This window comes from Episyrphus balteatus, chromosome 3, assembly GCF_945859705.1.
Source record: "Episyrphus balteatus chromosome 3, idEpiBalt1.1, whole genome shotgun sequence".
In the NCBI taxonomy this organism is placed as follows: Eukaryota; Metazoa; Arthropoda; class Insecta; order Diptera; family Syrphidae; genus Episyrphus; species Episyrphus balteatus.
The window spans coordinates 85,816,493-85,833,508 of record NC_079136.1 but is presented as its reverse complement, the minus strand read 5'-3'; the positions used below and the strand labels follow the sequence as shown (position 1 = coordinate 85,833,508).

At 29.3% G+C, this 17,016-nt stretch overlaps 1 protein-coding gene across 2 annotated transcripts; it reads right to left on the bottom strand.

The window, feature by feature from the left end:
• Window positions 1-6,352: 6,352 nt before the first annotated feature.
• Window positions 6,353-17,016, bottom strand: LOC129913497 (synaptotagmin-4). 2 transcript variants are annotated; one of them, XM_055992218.1, is made up of 6 exons: window positions 16,531-17,016; window positions 12,800-13,424; window positions 12,220-12,703; window positions 12,081-12,155; window positions 9,276-9,396; window positions 6,353-6,595 (listed from the first exon to the last, which is right to left on the bottom strand). In XM_055992218.1, exons 1-5 carry the CDS (start codon window positions 16,568-16,570, stop codon window positions 9,277-9,279), a joined length of 1,344 nt encoding a protein of 447 aa, XP_055848193.1. In that variant the 5' UTR covers window positions 16,571-17,016; the 3' UTR covers window positions 6,353-6,595; window position 9,276. The 2 variants fall into 2 exon arrangements, with proteins under 2 accessions (XP_055848193.1, XP_055848192.1); XM_055992217.1 differs by lacking the exon at window positions 6,353-6,595 and adding an exon at window positions 8,959-9,209.

The following is a 17,016-nucleotide window of genomic DNA, read 5'->3' as shown; positions in this document are numbered from 1 at the left end:
ATTTTTTTTAATGAGAAACGTAGACGTGTTGGTACAAATGAATAATACAAAATAATAATAAACAAAGTGCTGAATATGTTTCGCTCTGAAATAATTTAAAGAGCACCTATTTGTAAGAGTAGGTAGCCAGAGCTAAATGTAGTAAATTAAATTCAAATTATATTTTATGAGATGTTTTCAGCAAATATCAAACTGATAAAAGAGAAAACTGGTATTTTTTTTTTAAAGAAGTAGGAACTTAATCATTTCTTGTGTAAGTGACGTCTTTAGACATGAGCCTGGTGGGTCAGGCTATAGGGCCCACAATTTTTGGGGGCCCCTGAATCGTGACAGTTTATTAATACTAATTCATGATCAATTGTAAAATTTCTTGGCACTGAAAACTTTAAATTGTAAGCATTTAAGTTTCAAATTCAAAGAAAATTACTAGAGTAAAACTAATTATTTTTATTACTTTTTGTTCAAAACTTTTTTCTAAGAACACAGAATTCTTCCGAAAAATTTTCGTTAAAGGCCACAAAGTCTTATGGATTTTTGAGCAAAACTATCTATTTTGTTTTGCTGGAGATATCAAATCTAGACGAAAATAACTGAAATTTGGCACACTTGAATCCAAAAAGTTGTTTACTTTTTATTTTACAAAATTCAGGTCAAAATAAGTATTTGAAATAGTCAATTTTGTTGAACATTGAATTTTTTTATTATTTTATGTTTATAGTGACTTGCAAAATTGTAGTTTTGAGAAAAACGGCTTCAAAGTTTTGGAAACACATGCAATCTTATGGAAACTCGTGCAACAAAAAATGATATTTTAGGCCTCTAGGCAACAGATGGAGGATTGGGATTGACGCAGTGAATAGAGGGACCGATAACAAGTAAACTGACACACTAAAGTCAATCGACGATATTTGGCAAACAGTCATTTCATTTTACAAAACAAAAAGGAAATTTGACAAGATCCAATTATAGCATAATGAACGGTCTATGGTAATTTAGTACTTTTTAGATATTGTTTTTAAAATTTTTGAATTTTGTTTCATTGAGTAAGAACAGTTATGCCAGAATCTAAAATATGCCCGCATGTAGAATGTTGGAGTCACCATTTTAAATAAAAAAGGATTGGTAGATCTTTCATAGTTTCGACAAAGGTAACAACTGTGTATCGAAAGCCCCCGCGGCAGCGTACCTGTCAATAGTACCTTCGAGACTTTTTGGTGCCAACAATCATTTGCACGGCATGGATTTTTAAAAAATTCCTACAAATTCATCAAGTATATCAAAAAAAGGTCACTTTAAGCTCTATCCAGCGTTGCCAGAATATTTTTAAAATGGTCCAAAAAATCAAACAATTTTTTTTTACTTGCTCTATAGGGCAAGTATTGGTTTCGTGTAGAAAAAAAAAATTGAAGTTTTAATCAAAACCAACATTACGATTATGGAGAAGATCAAAAAAGTGGTTTTCGTCATGCCGTCCGTCGGTCTGTGCGTGTGTGCGTCTGTGCGTCCATCTTTACATCGAGCTAGGGCCTAAACGGATGGATGGATTTGCTTGAAACTTGGTATAGATGATTTTTGGGTAATTCCCTAGACCCGTTTTTTTTTTATCTTTTTAATATCTCCATTTTAAGGCATATCTCCCATATAACGTTTTCGAGGTATTTCAAATTTCTCGAAAACGGCTCTAACGATTACGATTAAATTTGGTATACGTAATAGACTTATTGATTCTAACAAAACTGCGTTTTTAGTTTTTCTCAAAAAATGCGGAGAACGGAAATATGGCGCTGCCGTTTTTCAAAAATCGACATATTTTTTAAGTTCATATATTTCATCAAAGCATAAGTCAATTTTATTTAAAATTTACAGACATAGTTTTGAAGTGTCAAATATAAAAAAAAATTTAAAAAGTTTTTGAAAATTTTTTTTAAATTTTTTTAACTTGCAATTTTTTTTTTTTTGATTTTTTTTTCTTGACACTTAACAAAATCTTAAATTTATAATAGCTATTTTAGATAACGATACTTTGAACTACAAGAGCAAGTACGTGCGACCAGTCGTGCATTTTATTTTTGTATTCTGGTAATGTAAAAAAAAAAAAAAACAATCTCAATTTCCCTTCAGATTCGAACCTAGGTAGGTAAACTTAAAAGACATTCACCTTATTTACTAGGCTAGGCTATCTCCACTTTTTGAATTATTAGGAAAACTTGTATCTATATAAGCAGTTTAGGATTTGATTTTGGGTTGCTGGATTTGCTTTTGGATTGTTGGATTTGCTTTTCTTAATTTTTTACTTGCGAGTAAAGGATTCGTAAAAAAAAATTGAACTCGAGATAACAATTTTACCTGACATTACGATGATGGAGAATGCCAAAAAAGTGGGTCCGGCAATTCTGTCTGTCTGTCTGTCTGTATATACCTCGACCTACAGCCTAAACGAGTGAAGTGATTTTCTTCAAAGCAGTTTTTGGTGATTCCCTAGAGGGGAAATTGAAATTTTTTTTTTATGACCAAAACTAACGGTACCTGCCATATAACGGAAATAGAAAAGTTAATTTTTTTCAAAAACGGCTCTAACGATTTTGATTAAAATTTTAATGTGTAGTATTACACATAAGAGCCAACTTTTGAAATAAAAAAAAATATTTTTTGTACCGTTATTAACGGTACCCGTCATAGAACGGTTTTTTTGGTTTCTGAATATCTCGTACAAAACTAACCCGATTTCAACGAAAATTTTTATGCAAAAGCGTTTAGATAAAAGTAATATTAAAATTTTCAAAAAGTGCATTTTTGGATTTTTAAAAAATATTTCAAAATTTTTTTTTTGAAAAATCAATTTTTTGAAAACAGGTTGGTGAAAAATTTTTAAATTTCGTTTTTACGTGTAAATTAATTATTTCTTAAAAATGGCATACCAACTTTTTTTTTGAAAAATGTTAGAAATTTTTTATATATAAAAAATTATTTTTTTAAAAAACGATTTTGGAAATTTTTTTTCTAAAAATACCTTTTTATGCAAGTAATAAAATGGCATACTTAGTTTTTTGTAAATCATAATTTAAAACGGCGTTTCTTGAATAAAATGCTTTAACATTAGAGTTACTTTTAGCATAAGAGCAAGTACGTGCGAGTGCGACCCCAGTCGTGCATTTTTTTTTTTTGTTATGAGATTTTTAATTTTTTTTTAATTTTCAGATTTTGTACACTGTGACTTTTGCTAAGCAGGCTTCAAGTATAATTTTATTTGTATTTCATTTCGTCAATATATTCTGGTTTTCATGCTCATTGACAGACGTGAAATTAAATTTGCAATACCTATATAGGGGAAGTGGGGTCAAGACCGCCTATGGTGGCAAGAACGTTTTTGTACTATGTTGTATGAAAAAAAAAATTAATTTACAGGACTTGTAATATAAAATAAATGGCTTCTAGTAAGATCGATTATGTCTGTAAGAATGAACAAGTTTGGTTGAAATCCCGAAAAGTTATAGTAAATTTTGTGATTTTTCATCAAATCGTCATGTTTCGTGTGAAAAGAAATTTTTACTTTTTTAAATGAAATATTTAAAAGTCTTAACTTTTTCTTTTTTGTAATAAAAGTTAAGAACCGGTGAAAATATAGCATACGTTTGTGATTAGATTATTGCAAAAAGATTCCATATTTAAGAAGATAAAAAGGGTTTTATGTGTTTTAGGTGTTTTTTAAAAACTTATTATCTTTTGTTCAGTATTTTTTTTATTTTTTTTAATGATGAGATTTCCTACAAAAAAGATCAAAATTAATGAATAAACACTTTATTTTAATTAAAAGATGATTTTTATTAGTTAACACATAGGTATGATGTGAGTTCATAGTGAATAGGGCTATGAAATTGGGTAAAAAAACACATTTTTTTTTCAGATTTCCGATAAAAATATGAGGCGTAGGTAATCTTAACAACATTTTACTTTGTTTAGAAAAACAACGCACTACCTTTACAAAAAATCAGAAAAATTACCGTTCTCCCGGTCAGACTTTGATATAGGCTATTATTAAACTGCCATAATTTGCTGTAGCCTGTCAACAGTGGCGTACGTTAAGTCGCCGGGGCCCCAGGGCAAGACTACATTTTGGGGCCCCTTTGATATTTGGGGGCCGCTTAGATACAAAAACAAAAGTACGTATACGCCATACATTTCTTTTGTATGGCTTATTTATTTTTAGGTTTATTTTAATGTTTTAATATGTTCGTAATGCACTTTGAAAAACCCAAAATTAAATGTTTCGAGACCCCTAAAATACATTTTTTTTTAGCTTAGAATTGACAGTTCTTGGGGACTCTGTTCTGAAGTAATATGTACATGTACATATTTGATTTTCCATCATCTAACATAATTTTTTTTTACTGTACGTCCCCTGAAAAATTAATTATTTAGAGTCCCCTAAAATAAAAAATTTTGAAGCTTAGAATTGATAGTTCTTGGGGCCTCTGTTCTGAAGTAATGAATACATAGGATGATTTTCCATCATCAGACATATTTTATTTTATTTTGGGGCCCCTGAAAAATTATTTTTGGGGCCTCAAAATTAAGTGCTTAGAGGCCCCTTAAATATAATATAATTTTTTTTGAGCCAAGAATTAATAGGTATTGGGGCCTCTGTTCTGAAGTAATATTCGGAATGCCACCAGTAACGTAATGTTTTTGGGCCCTGATGTATTTATGTTGGGGCCCCTGAATTGATATTTAATTTTCTATTTGATTGTTTTGAACCACTGAAGTAATAGCTTTTGAGGATCCTCAAATAATATTTGTCATGCCATCAGAAAAGTTGATGAATATTTTTGGGCTCTTAGTAATAGATTTTGGGGTCCCAAAATTAATATTTGATTGGCTCTCAACTAACGGGGTTCCTGAAAAATTATTTTTAGGGACCCTTCATATAATATTTGGGCTCCTAAAGTAATATTTAGTAATCCATCAACAAATGTAATTTAATTTAAAAAAACAATTTTTTTTAATTTAATTTTTTTTTGCCGCTCCGAAGTAAAGGCTTTTGGGGCCCCTGGCCTGAAGTTGTTTTTTGCTTTTTTGGGGCCCCTAATGTAATATTTGTGGTTGCAAAGATTTTTCAAGTAATATTTGTTGGGGCCCTAAGATAAAATTTTAATTTTTTCTCAATACTATGTATTGTGTACCAATACATTATACATTACACTAAATGATATAATTTGTCTCCCTTGTATCCGAAGTGATTCAAATACATTTTAGTTTACTTCGTAGCTCAATTTATCCTAACAGTTTTCTTCTCTGCATTGTCTCCAGTTGGGGCCCTGGGGTCAGTCGGGGGCCCCGGGGCGCCGCCCCGCTTGCCCAAAGGGAGTGTACGCCCCTGCCTGTCAAGGTCTAAACTGACATATTGTCACGTCACCTGTCATTCTTTCCGACGACGTATGTATGTATATGAAACAGGGTCCAGGCTACAATGTAGTACAAATTAACAAACTCATACTTACCCAATTTCTTTTTTTTTTTCCAAAATCTTTGTTTTAGTGTGTAATAAAAAAAAAAATAAAATAACAATTTGTGACAGTAAGTTAATTACTATTATTTTTTTATTATTATTTATTTCATTATTAAATAAGATGGTGTTCATAAATTTATTTTGTTTCTTCTTATATCATCAAAAACTATTAGTTAATGTATAAATTACAATCTCAATGTATTTTTTTAGCGAAACTCAATTTCATAAAGTTTCAATACAAATTTATATAATAAATAATTTATTTAAAACGAGGAGATTAATAATAATAAGAAAAACAATAATTTATGTAACTTAAACATATTTAAAATCCTTATATTTTCATCGTTCATTCAATATTATAGTTTTTGAAATACATTTTACATAATATAACTTTTCTTACTGTCAATTTGTATTTTCAACTTCTGATTCAATGTATTTTTTTTTTTTTGTTATTAAATATAAATGTATGTCTACCTCTAACGCTCAAATAAAGCAAAAAAACTAACTGCAATAAATAACCGTTGGTAACAATAATACAATAATAATTTATAATTAATATTAAAATATGAGACATTATTTTCTTTTTTTCTTTTAACATTCTAATGAAAATTGTTTTTTTTTTTTTTATTATATATTAATTTTTGTTTTAGTTTAATTTTACTTTCCACAAAGCTCACGATCACAAAATATTTATGATCCTGTACACAATACTTTTAAATATATATTTCATTATTAAATCATATACTTATTTTGTTGTGTTATTTTTTTTTGCTCATATACAGATATTTAATTTTGTTTATTAGCTTTTTTTTTTGTATTAAAGAAGAAGAAGATAGGCTGTGACAATTTTGAAAGCAAAGGCTTAATACTATATTTTTCTTTATTTTTTTTTTTTTTTAATTTAGCATTTTGTCTCTTTTATTAAAAGTTTTATTAGTCTTTATCCTAAATATTAGATTTTTTTGGGTCCACTAACTATTGTATGCTGTGTTTGATTATACGTTAAACATACATAATTAACACCAATTTTCTTTTTTTTTTGTTTATTTTTGTTATAAAATGATTTTTCTATTTTTTTTTTCTAGTTCACTGAAATAATTTTTAAAAATTTTGTTTGATAAGTATAAAAATAAAATTTTGTGCAGAATTATAAAAATTAATAAAAAATAAAATAACAAAAATTGTTTTGTTTTACTTTACACAACTAACAATGACATTGATGATTATATTATGAAAATGACAGAAAATATACATCGGCGGCGTATTTTAAAAGCTTTGTCAAATTTTACAAATTTTTATGGATTGATTTTTTTTTTTTAATTTTAGCTTAATTTTAAACTTAAGCAATCTGCAAAGTTTTTGCTTTATTTTAAGAATTGTGATAAACTTAATCTTACTCGAAATTTTCCATACGATTTAAATTTTGTCTCTGTTTGTTTTAACTATGTTGTTGTTAGATTGACCAATTAGCTAATATTTATTAACCAATGTTATGTCTGACAAAAATCCATTGAGTTAAAAATTTCGAGTTACCCAGATTTGCCTGATATATAATTAAAGGAGACTTTGGAGAAAGAAATCATTTTTGTTATTCAAAGTTAGGAATAAACAAGCACAGAGACGAATCAAGTTTCAAATTAACATTAAAAAACTTATCTAAAGACGTTCTACTGAACTTAAACTTTATTCCGTGTAGGAGAACACCAGGCATTCTATTTTTAAGATGCTTTTGATTAAAAAACAAAGTGAGGAGAATTTTAAAAATATACACCATTATTTCTGGAAATTCGGGATGGGCAAGTGAAGAAAATATATAAATAAATAAATTAATGAAAACCGTGTCAAACTCAAAATATCAGTGCTTTGACTCAAGAAGATTCCGCAAAATGGTACGAAAGTAGGTACGAAAGCAGAAACTCCACAAAAAACACATCACCTTTGGGCGAAATGTGTTTGTGTATGGCCTGATACAAGCAATTTTACTGGACTTAAAATAGCTTCGGTAAGCCTTTATAGAAGTAAAATTGTTTGTTGGGAGCTCAAAGAGGTTGGCAGAGTTTCTATGTCATTCTGTCACTTTGGTTTGGGAGCGACTTCAAACTGTGATATTATATTCTTCGGTGCCACAAGTTTTGAAATGGACCTGTCGATTTCTTTTCTTTCGCTTCTCTGCGGGAAAAAATGTGAGAACGAGCGGTAATTTTGACGCAGCATCCCCGCAACAGCAGTAAATCGACGATTCTGATGGAATTGAATGGATTTAAATGGAATTAAATGGCGTCAAAAAATGACCTAAACAATTTGGTCTCACCCAAATCCAAAGAACTTTGATATAAGTACTTTGATACCTGTTCAATTAGCTACGAGTATTGACCAACGACAACGACTGATATGGCTTGGTCATGTGGTGCCTAATTTTGGAATTATTGTATTTTTCAAAATATTTTGATTCTTAAAGTTTTTCACTGTGAAATGTTTTTCAATTTTTTTCCAACGCAAAACACATCAATAACCGAGAACCACTAACTGAATTTTAATAAAACATTCTCTGTGCTTATAAAGTAAGTAAATCAAGAACAAAATTTCAGGCAGCGGCAGATTAAACTAATCGCAATTGTGTTCAATTTCTTATGCACTCTGTTAATATGTTTTGTGCGTAGTTAAGAAAAAAAACTACGTTTTAATTGTTTGGTTTTTGTGTTTTTTCAAATGCAGCTGTCGGTACAACTATATAAACGCAGGCAATAAGCCAAGCTTAGTTTTGAGTAATACATTTTTTTTTTGTTTTTTGTTTATTTTCATTTCGATTTTGAAATACTTTATGGAAAATTTTAAAAGTGTACTACTTTTTATTATATATTTTTTTTTTAGTTATATTTTTTTTATTTATTTTTAATTTGTAAAATATTTTGGATGTGGTATATGTTCGAGTATATATCTAAAAGTGGATGGGATGTTTTGAATTATTTGTATTAATATGTATGTTTTTTTCTTTAATGAGTTCTGTCAGTACGTTTCCATGTTTTTTTTTTTTTTTTTTTTTTGTTATTTTTATGTATGAGTTATATAATTTTACATTTAATAAATACCTACAATTTTGTTCATTTTTATATAAGCTTATTCTGACCTTCTTCTAATTAACCTTACGCTAAATTTCTCCACTATAAGCTCCAAATATAAATATACATTTATTTATGTTTTTAATTTTTGTTGTAATACATTATTATAGAATATATTATTTTTAATATACTGGTGGAGGGTAGCTTATTTAAATAGCAAATATAGCATCTTTAGCACGAGTATATTAACATTTGATTTTATCATTACAGAGTATTACCTTATTTTTTCAATTAATTTTCGAGGTGCTGATGGCGGTTTAAACTAATCAGCTGTGACGACGACAGTTTTTAGCTTTTGACTCTTTTTTGTTTTTGATATCAGTGAATGGTGTATTGTTTTTTTTTTTTTTTAATTTTGTATGAAAGCATTTCAAAGGATTTTTTTATGATGTAAAACATTGTACATACGCTTGAGTGAATTCAGAAGTGGGAATTTGGTTTTGTTTTTTTCTAATTTATTGCCACCACCTTCGAGTGTTTATCTAGATATTATTTAGATTATTGTTTTTTTCTTGTTTTGTTTTTTTTTTGCTACTTGTTACATTTTGATAAATTTGTTTGTATTTGTTTTTTGTTCATTTATACTATATTCAATGAATTTTCTATATAATTTTTTCATTGGCAAGAAACAATATATAATTGTTAATTACCTTACTCATTTAGTTTATGCCATTCGGCAATTTGTCTTCGTGGTGAATTGCATACTTCATTCCAATGATTTAGAGCTGTACCACCGGAATTGGGTCCACCAAGCTCCAGTCGTCCGATTACCTAGAAAAAAAAATGTAAGTATTTTTATTAATTACAAAAAAGAAAGCTTATGACAAAAGTTGTTCATGATCTAAAAAAAAAAGTTTTTGTAAAAAAAATTTTGTTGAAATATGTCGCACGGCTAAAGTCGACTAGGATGGAATTGCCCTTTAGTCACCTGCGGTCACGATCGCACGAGTCGACTTACGTCGAAAAGATTCGCCGCACTGCAAAAATCGACTCATGAAAAGTCTTCATAAAAGCACAAGCTTTTTAGAAATGCTAACAAGGTTTTTTTTTAAATTAAGTTTTATAAAAATTTATTAAAAACACAAAAAACAATGTAAATTTTTTTTTTTTCCAATTTGTTGAGTTCTGCATTAAAAACAAAAAATTAGTTTAATTTTGGAGATTTTCGAGCTTTGAGATGTTTGATTTTCAGGATGCTGGATTTTCGCGACATTGGTTTACGGAATTCGGCATTTTGGGTTTTCGAGATTTTAGTTTCATTTTCGAGATTTTAGATTTTCGGAATTTTGAATTTTGTTAAACTTTTGCGATTGTGGATTTTCGCGACTTTAGATTTTCAGATTTTTGGCCCGTGGGGATTTTGAAATTTCGGGATTTTGGATTTTTGTGAGTTCGATCTTTCGGAATTTTGAATGTTCAGAATTATATATTTTCGAGTTGTTGGTTTTTCGGGATTTTAAATTCTTCGGATTTTTGATGTCGGATTTCCTTATTTTTTTATTTATTTTATTTTCGAGATTTTGACTTTTCAGGATTAAACGTTATCACGATTTTGTGTTTTTGGATTTTCGGGATGATGGATTTTATCAATTTGGTTAGTGGAATTTGGGATTTAAAATTTAATTGACTTTAGTGTGAAAACCTTTTATAGATTTATTCTACGGTTAAAGCAATCAATTTGATTCCAAGGAATTTTTTATAGAACATTTAAGCCCCTACAAGAATATATCTAGCTAATTTGAAAATAATGAAATTTCAGTGAATAAGAAAATTTTGAAAAGTAAAACATGTTTTTATATTTTTTTTTTAAATTTGACCTCGAATATCTTTAGAATGGTTAGATTAATGAAAAAAGTTAATAAGACCTTTTTTGTGGAACAATCTATTTCCTACAAGAATATGTCTAGCGCGTTTGATTATTATAATTTTTCAATTTGTTACAGAATTAAGAACAAAAAACGAATTTTGAAGGATTTTCTCGATTTTTGGACCTTAAATATCTATTAAACGGTTAGATAAACGAAAAAAGTTTACAAGGCTTTTTTTGTAGAGCGTTCAATTTCCTACAAGAATATGTAAAGAAATTTGCTAATATTAAGAGCTTATATTTGGTGTGTATACTCTAGAGGTGTCTAGCAAAAGATTTTTCAAAGTACCAAATCAAAAAAAAGAATTTTGATTTTTTTGAGCCACCCTAATACATACTGTTGAGCGATTTCGTGTGAAAAACTGTTTTTTACATTTTTAGTGTAAAAAACTGTTGTTTACATTTTTTGTGTAAAAAACTGTTTTCACATTTTTTGTGTAAAAAACTGTTTTTTAACATTTTTTGTGTAAAAAACTTTTTTTACATTTTTTGTGTAAAAAACTGTTTTATACATTTTTTGTGTAAAAAACTGTTTTTTACATTTTTTGTGTAAAAATCCGTAAAAAATGGTAAATAATGTAAGAAACGTTAAAAATAGTATAAAACGGTAAAAAACGGTAACAAAAATGTTAAACGACTTAAAAAACGCATTCATTTTGACAGTTTGCCATTCGAAGTACATAATATTTTGTATAGAACACTTAATTTTGCGGCATTGAATTCTTATAAACATTTATAAATCATAATTAAAATATTTCCAAAGTCATAAATGGTCTGTTTTTTCTATAGGGTTAAAATAAGATAATTTTGTAAATAATAATCTCATTTGAAAAAAATTTACGATTTGACATTCAAAATTATCTAATTTGTGAAATTATGTGAATGTTATAATTTTGAAAACAAAAGTGGACTAATTGAAAAATATGATGTTTTTAGAACCACAACTGAAATAAAACGTGGTAAGATTTCCAAATTAGCTTTGAGGTTATTAAATTTACCCGTTTCATCAACCCAAATCGCCCAAAATTTAAATTTGCTGCAAGTCCAATAACATTTAAAAGTCGAGGAAATTGATTCACATTAATTTTAATGAAATTAAATAAGTAACAATCGTACACAAGTTTTAGAGTTTTTCTTTTTCTCCAAGTAGTTGAAAAAAAGCATAAAAAGAACTTTTCGTTTTAGTGTTCTAAAGAAATTTAATTTTTTACTATTTTTTATATCAGTGAGTTTTTTTGCATGGAATTCTGAAGTTTTTTACACCGCTTTTTTTACATGTAATAAAACCCTGTAAAAAACTCGATGTAAAAAGCCGCCACAAGACTGAAAAATCTATACCTTTTTCATTTTGGCAAATTGAATTACGAAGAAATTTCGTTGAAATCGTGATTATGAAATAAATTTATGAAAGCTGAAAATGTATGGAAAATCTAGTAGATTTCGATGAGATTCGTTAGTTTTTGCTCTAGGTTTTAATTCGGTGTGAAAAGGGTACTTCTTCGTATATTTTTTTTTAAATAATGTAAAAAATGTTTACAATGAAACCTTCAAAAAGCATAATATAGGCACTCCAAAATAACACACTTACCTCATTCTTTGTAACTCGATCCCAATCAAGGAGCATTAACTCAAGTGAAACACCGTCCAGTGTTGCTCCGGTGCCCTGAATTTGACAAAAATAAAATATAATCCATAAGTTTTCTTATATGCATTATTATTAAACATACCTCAGCAGTTGGAATATCAAAAGCAAAGCTTTCATTAAATACCGGACTTAATGTCCTCTTTTTAACATGAGTTTTTTTCTTTGCAATTCTCTGTCCATTGTAAAGTAAATAGATTTTAACATATGGATCTGCCAAGCCTGTAACATCCATTCGTGGTAGATTGCGAGCCTTCAATAGAACAACAGTCAAACGTCCAGCAGCTGGTTGCCAACACAATGATATCAATAGCTCTCCACGACCTTGTGCCCTTATCTTCAAGCTACGTGGTTGAATTTCCTTGCTTATCGACATGTGTTCTTGTTCAATTTCCCTTAAGCTAATTGATGACAAGGGCCAAACCACTTCACCGATAACATCATCTCGCGAATAACGATCAAAGCTTAAAATCACGAAATGCAAAGTCATTGAGCCAAGTTCATGAATATTCAATCCATAAAATGTGAAATCTTCATCATAGACTGGGTTTCTGGTATTGCGCACAACCCTTTATTAAATAAAAACAAAAAAATGGTTATGAAATAACAAATAACAATAATTCAAGCAAAATTTAATTTAATCAGCTAGATCTTTATTGTCTTACCTAGTCTTAACCTTGTGTTGTTTGTCGGGCAATAGTTGTAATTTTACATAAGGGTCAGTTGCAGCTTGAGTGCGACCATTCATTCCTGCTGGAACATCATGGCTGCCAGAACCTGCAGCAGTCTTGCATGGTAGACCTCGACATCGAATAATTGAGACTACCAGTGCACTGCGTTCTTTAAGATAACGAAGCTTGAAGAAAATTGTACCCAATTTGCCATACTCCCAGCCATCGGGCATATCTTTGCCGGGACTCTCAACTTCAACTGGTGATGTCTTTTTGATAACTGCCTCATTTTCGGCAACAACTTTTGGCTGGATTTCATCTTCTTCAACAAATTTTATAGTCTGTGGAGCAATCGGAGTAGTTGTGTTTGATGTTGTTTGGTCTTGAACTGGCTGGAGAATGCCAATTTGTTTAGTTCCAGTTGGTGAGGGTGATTTTTTTAGATAATGCGGTGGCTGACCACTTGGAGATCGAACAGCGGTCGGTCGACGTGTTGGTTGAAATGGATAACTAGTATCGTGTGAAGTTTTCTTGTTTCTAGCACGAAGATGCTTTGCACAAATACATGCTACAGCTGAGAGTACAGCTGCTGCGCTGAGTCCTAGTATTGCTGGAAGGACTAAAATAAGAAGTATGGAACTTATGAGAATTGAATTTAACTCAATGGTTGAAAAGAAAATTATGTAATAGTCTCTATATTCGGGTTTAAAAAGGCTAATTTAATCTTTAAGTGTACACCAGTGAAGAAGTAAGCTTCAGCTATGCAGAAGTAAAAGTTATGTCATGGCCCCATGTGTCGTTTTTTTTTAATTTTGTTTTTTCTCAAAATCTTGTTTCGCTGCAATTGTAAACGACTTTGAAAATATTTTCGGTCATTTCACAGGACGAAAGCGAAATAATCGCCAAATTACCACTTTCGGTCATATTACATTTTGTCAAAGTGATACAATGCTGGGTTTCAGTTGAGAAAAATAAGGCTGAATTTATAAGCAAACAATGAAAATTAAGAATAAAAGAAGACATATGGATATAACCCTCAGGAAATAACACTTTCTCCCTCCTAAATGTTATTAACTTAAACAGTTTCAAGAAGTAATGAAAATAAGGCATTTCAATGCGAAACTGAATGCATCACTTTTTTCAACCAACAGTGGGAAGACATCTTAGGTAAAGCTTAAGCAAGTAAAGACCATGATGGACTTATATCCCACCTATAGTTGGGACGCCTTGATACGCACGAAAGAAATGTGTGGAGTTATGAAAATAAAAATATTGTTTGAAAGGAATTGGTTTCCTAAGAATATATAAGACCCCACGAGAACAGTGGGATACAAAACCAAAAGTGAAGTTTAGTTAAAAGTGAGGTTAAATTCGATTGAATTATTTGTTCGTAGATTTGTGGAATGCGCTTTGAATCTGTGGAATGTGTTTTGAAAGCTCGCAGGTAGCTGATGTTATGGTCACATAAAAATTCTGTCCATTTTATAAAATGGACTTTCAAAATAAACGATTCAATTATTCGCAGACGCGTTTCGCAGCTCATATGAATAGCACTTTGAGACTAGGCCCATTAAGACTTAAACAATGTCCTTGGGCTTTAAAGCAATGTGTATGTGATTGTGATTCTAACGGTGAGGAAGGGAATTTTTTGATGCTGGATCTAATTGAACTTAAACCCAGGCAATCTGACTTTCCAGAAAATGGTTTTGTATTTGTATTAAGAATCCTCATAGCAACTTCTGTCTACGATTGATGCCATTTAAAGACATATAGTTCTCATTTAAATCGGTGCTGGGTTTTTTCTCCTTATAATTTTGGGCATTCTCCTTTTACTGAATAGTTCATTAAAAAAAAGAGTAGCAAACAGTTTTTATTGTAATGAAACTCAGTATACAAGATTTCAGTATACAAGATTTTGAAACACCATGTAAATTATTATTTAAAAAAAAAAATCCTTGATAGGCGCTGGCTGGTTTGCAAAAAAAAATATGTCAACTCTTTCAAAAGTTTTGATTTTCGGAACCAAAACTTTAAATCGTATACGCTGTGCACCGACTAGTTGACATAGACCAATGATTATACAAAGTCCCATAAAAAAATTCTAAATTATACTACCAAGGAGAAAATTGGTTCTAGAAAGATATCGGGTTCAAAATTCTAACTGTTCAAACTAGTGGCAGCATAATGTTTACGAAGGTTTATTAAAATTTGAGTTTTCGAAAAAAATGTAAAAAATATAAATTCAATATCGTCTACATTTTTAATAAAAGGAATTGGTATACTATTCAATTTTCACTAATGGCATGAAGATCTAAATCTTTACATAATATAAGGCCTCGTGACAAAGATAGCTTAAACACGGCGGGTCAGATTTCTATATTTTGGATATGTTTATTTGGACATACTAACTCCCACCACTTCCGAGTCGGTGAGTCATTTTTTCATGGTTCACTTGTTGACAAATAATACCGACAATATAGGTACGACAAACTATTAAAATGAATCATTTCTTATGTTTATGGTTTGTCGGTTCTTGATTTTGGTCTTTTAGGATTTATCATTTAAAAGTAAATTGAACTCATGTGTCGCATGTTCCAAAAGGATCAATTTTATTTTAATTCTTTGAACCTGCACTTCCTTAAAACTTGTGAATATGGTATTTCTTAGATTAGAACTAGCTTGACAATATTTTTCCCCTTAGAACTTCTAGCTATTTATGAATCCATCACTTAATAGACAAATCTGCCGTCATGTACAGACAAATCTTGTTTATACTATTCTTATTTTCAGGCTGTCATGTCGTGTTGAAAGTAGTTCCTATAAACTGCATTTGTAGAAAACACTACTCATTTTCAAGATCAAAATACAAAATTGAACTTCTTACTTACTTTGCTAAAAGATTAGAACCTAACGTACAGACAGGCAAAGACAACTTACAAATTGTATATAGAGTTTAAGTTAATGCTTCAGAAAATCTATAAAACTTGGTATTAAAATGTATAATATAATAAGGAATTATTGAAGGTAAATGGTAAATTTTTCGAATATAATAAAAAATCGTAAAATATAGATATGTAAACACCATGAAAATGTTAGTTGTCACGTACAGAAAAAAAACTTCAATTTTTTTGTGGAAATCCCCAAATCAATATTTCTTTTAGTTTTTTTTTTTTTTTTTAATTTATTATGAATTAGTATAATTTATTTAAGAACGTGATACAATATTATCAAGGTAAATTTTTAATAACAATATTGCAACAATATTGATTCGATAAAAATAACCATTGACTCTATTATACCAAAAATACAAATTCTTGTAGGCGTTGAAAAAATCCAGGTAAGTGCAATCATGTCTGTTCTACTAATTATGCATAGCGCGCACTTTGTTATAATTAATTTTTTTCTTAGACAGTCAACTTTATTAAAATAATTCTTTTTTCTGTTAAAAAAAATAGTATTACAGTCATTCTTAAGTAATGCTTTCTAGATAAATCCATTTTTTTCCTATTTCACGTTGTTAGAAAAAGGACATAATAATAATATGCGTAGATTTTTTTTTACATCACAAAGTAACCGATGAATCACCAAATTTTTTTTCCCAATGACAAATCCTTTCTTTGTTATGCGAGAAATTCTTTCTTTAACAATTAACACTTTTTCAAAATATGAATAAAAAAATAATACTAATTTTTCGTAAAAAAAAAAATGAATTAAATTTTATTTACCAGTTTCCATTGTGTTCATGTCGGGGCTGTAGTCGCCCATATTGAATTCCTTTTAAAAAAAATCGCAATCGATTTTCGAGTATTTTCAAAAACTCCAAATGAATAGAATATTCCTTATTTTTAAGAACAATTTGTGCTCTAATTTTTTTATGAAAAAAGTTTTCGTTTAACACAAAATTATACACTTAACAATTTTAAGTGTACAAATTGTGAAGCCTTTGTTGGATGATATTAATTTTTTTTTATTTTCGTTAAAATCACACTTTTTATATATTTTGATGATTTTTTTTTTATTTTATTATTATTTTGATATTACCGACAAATATTCAGTAGTTCACTATGAAAAGATTATTATTTTCTTATTTTTTTTTTTAAATATTTTATCAACAATATACTACATTTTGTGTACAAAATTAATGTTGAAATAAATAGAATCGTTTATGGTAACGTTTCCCATTGCGAACCGTTTTGAGCAGATTGATAAAA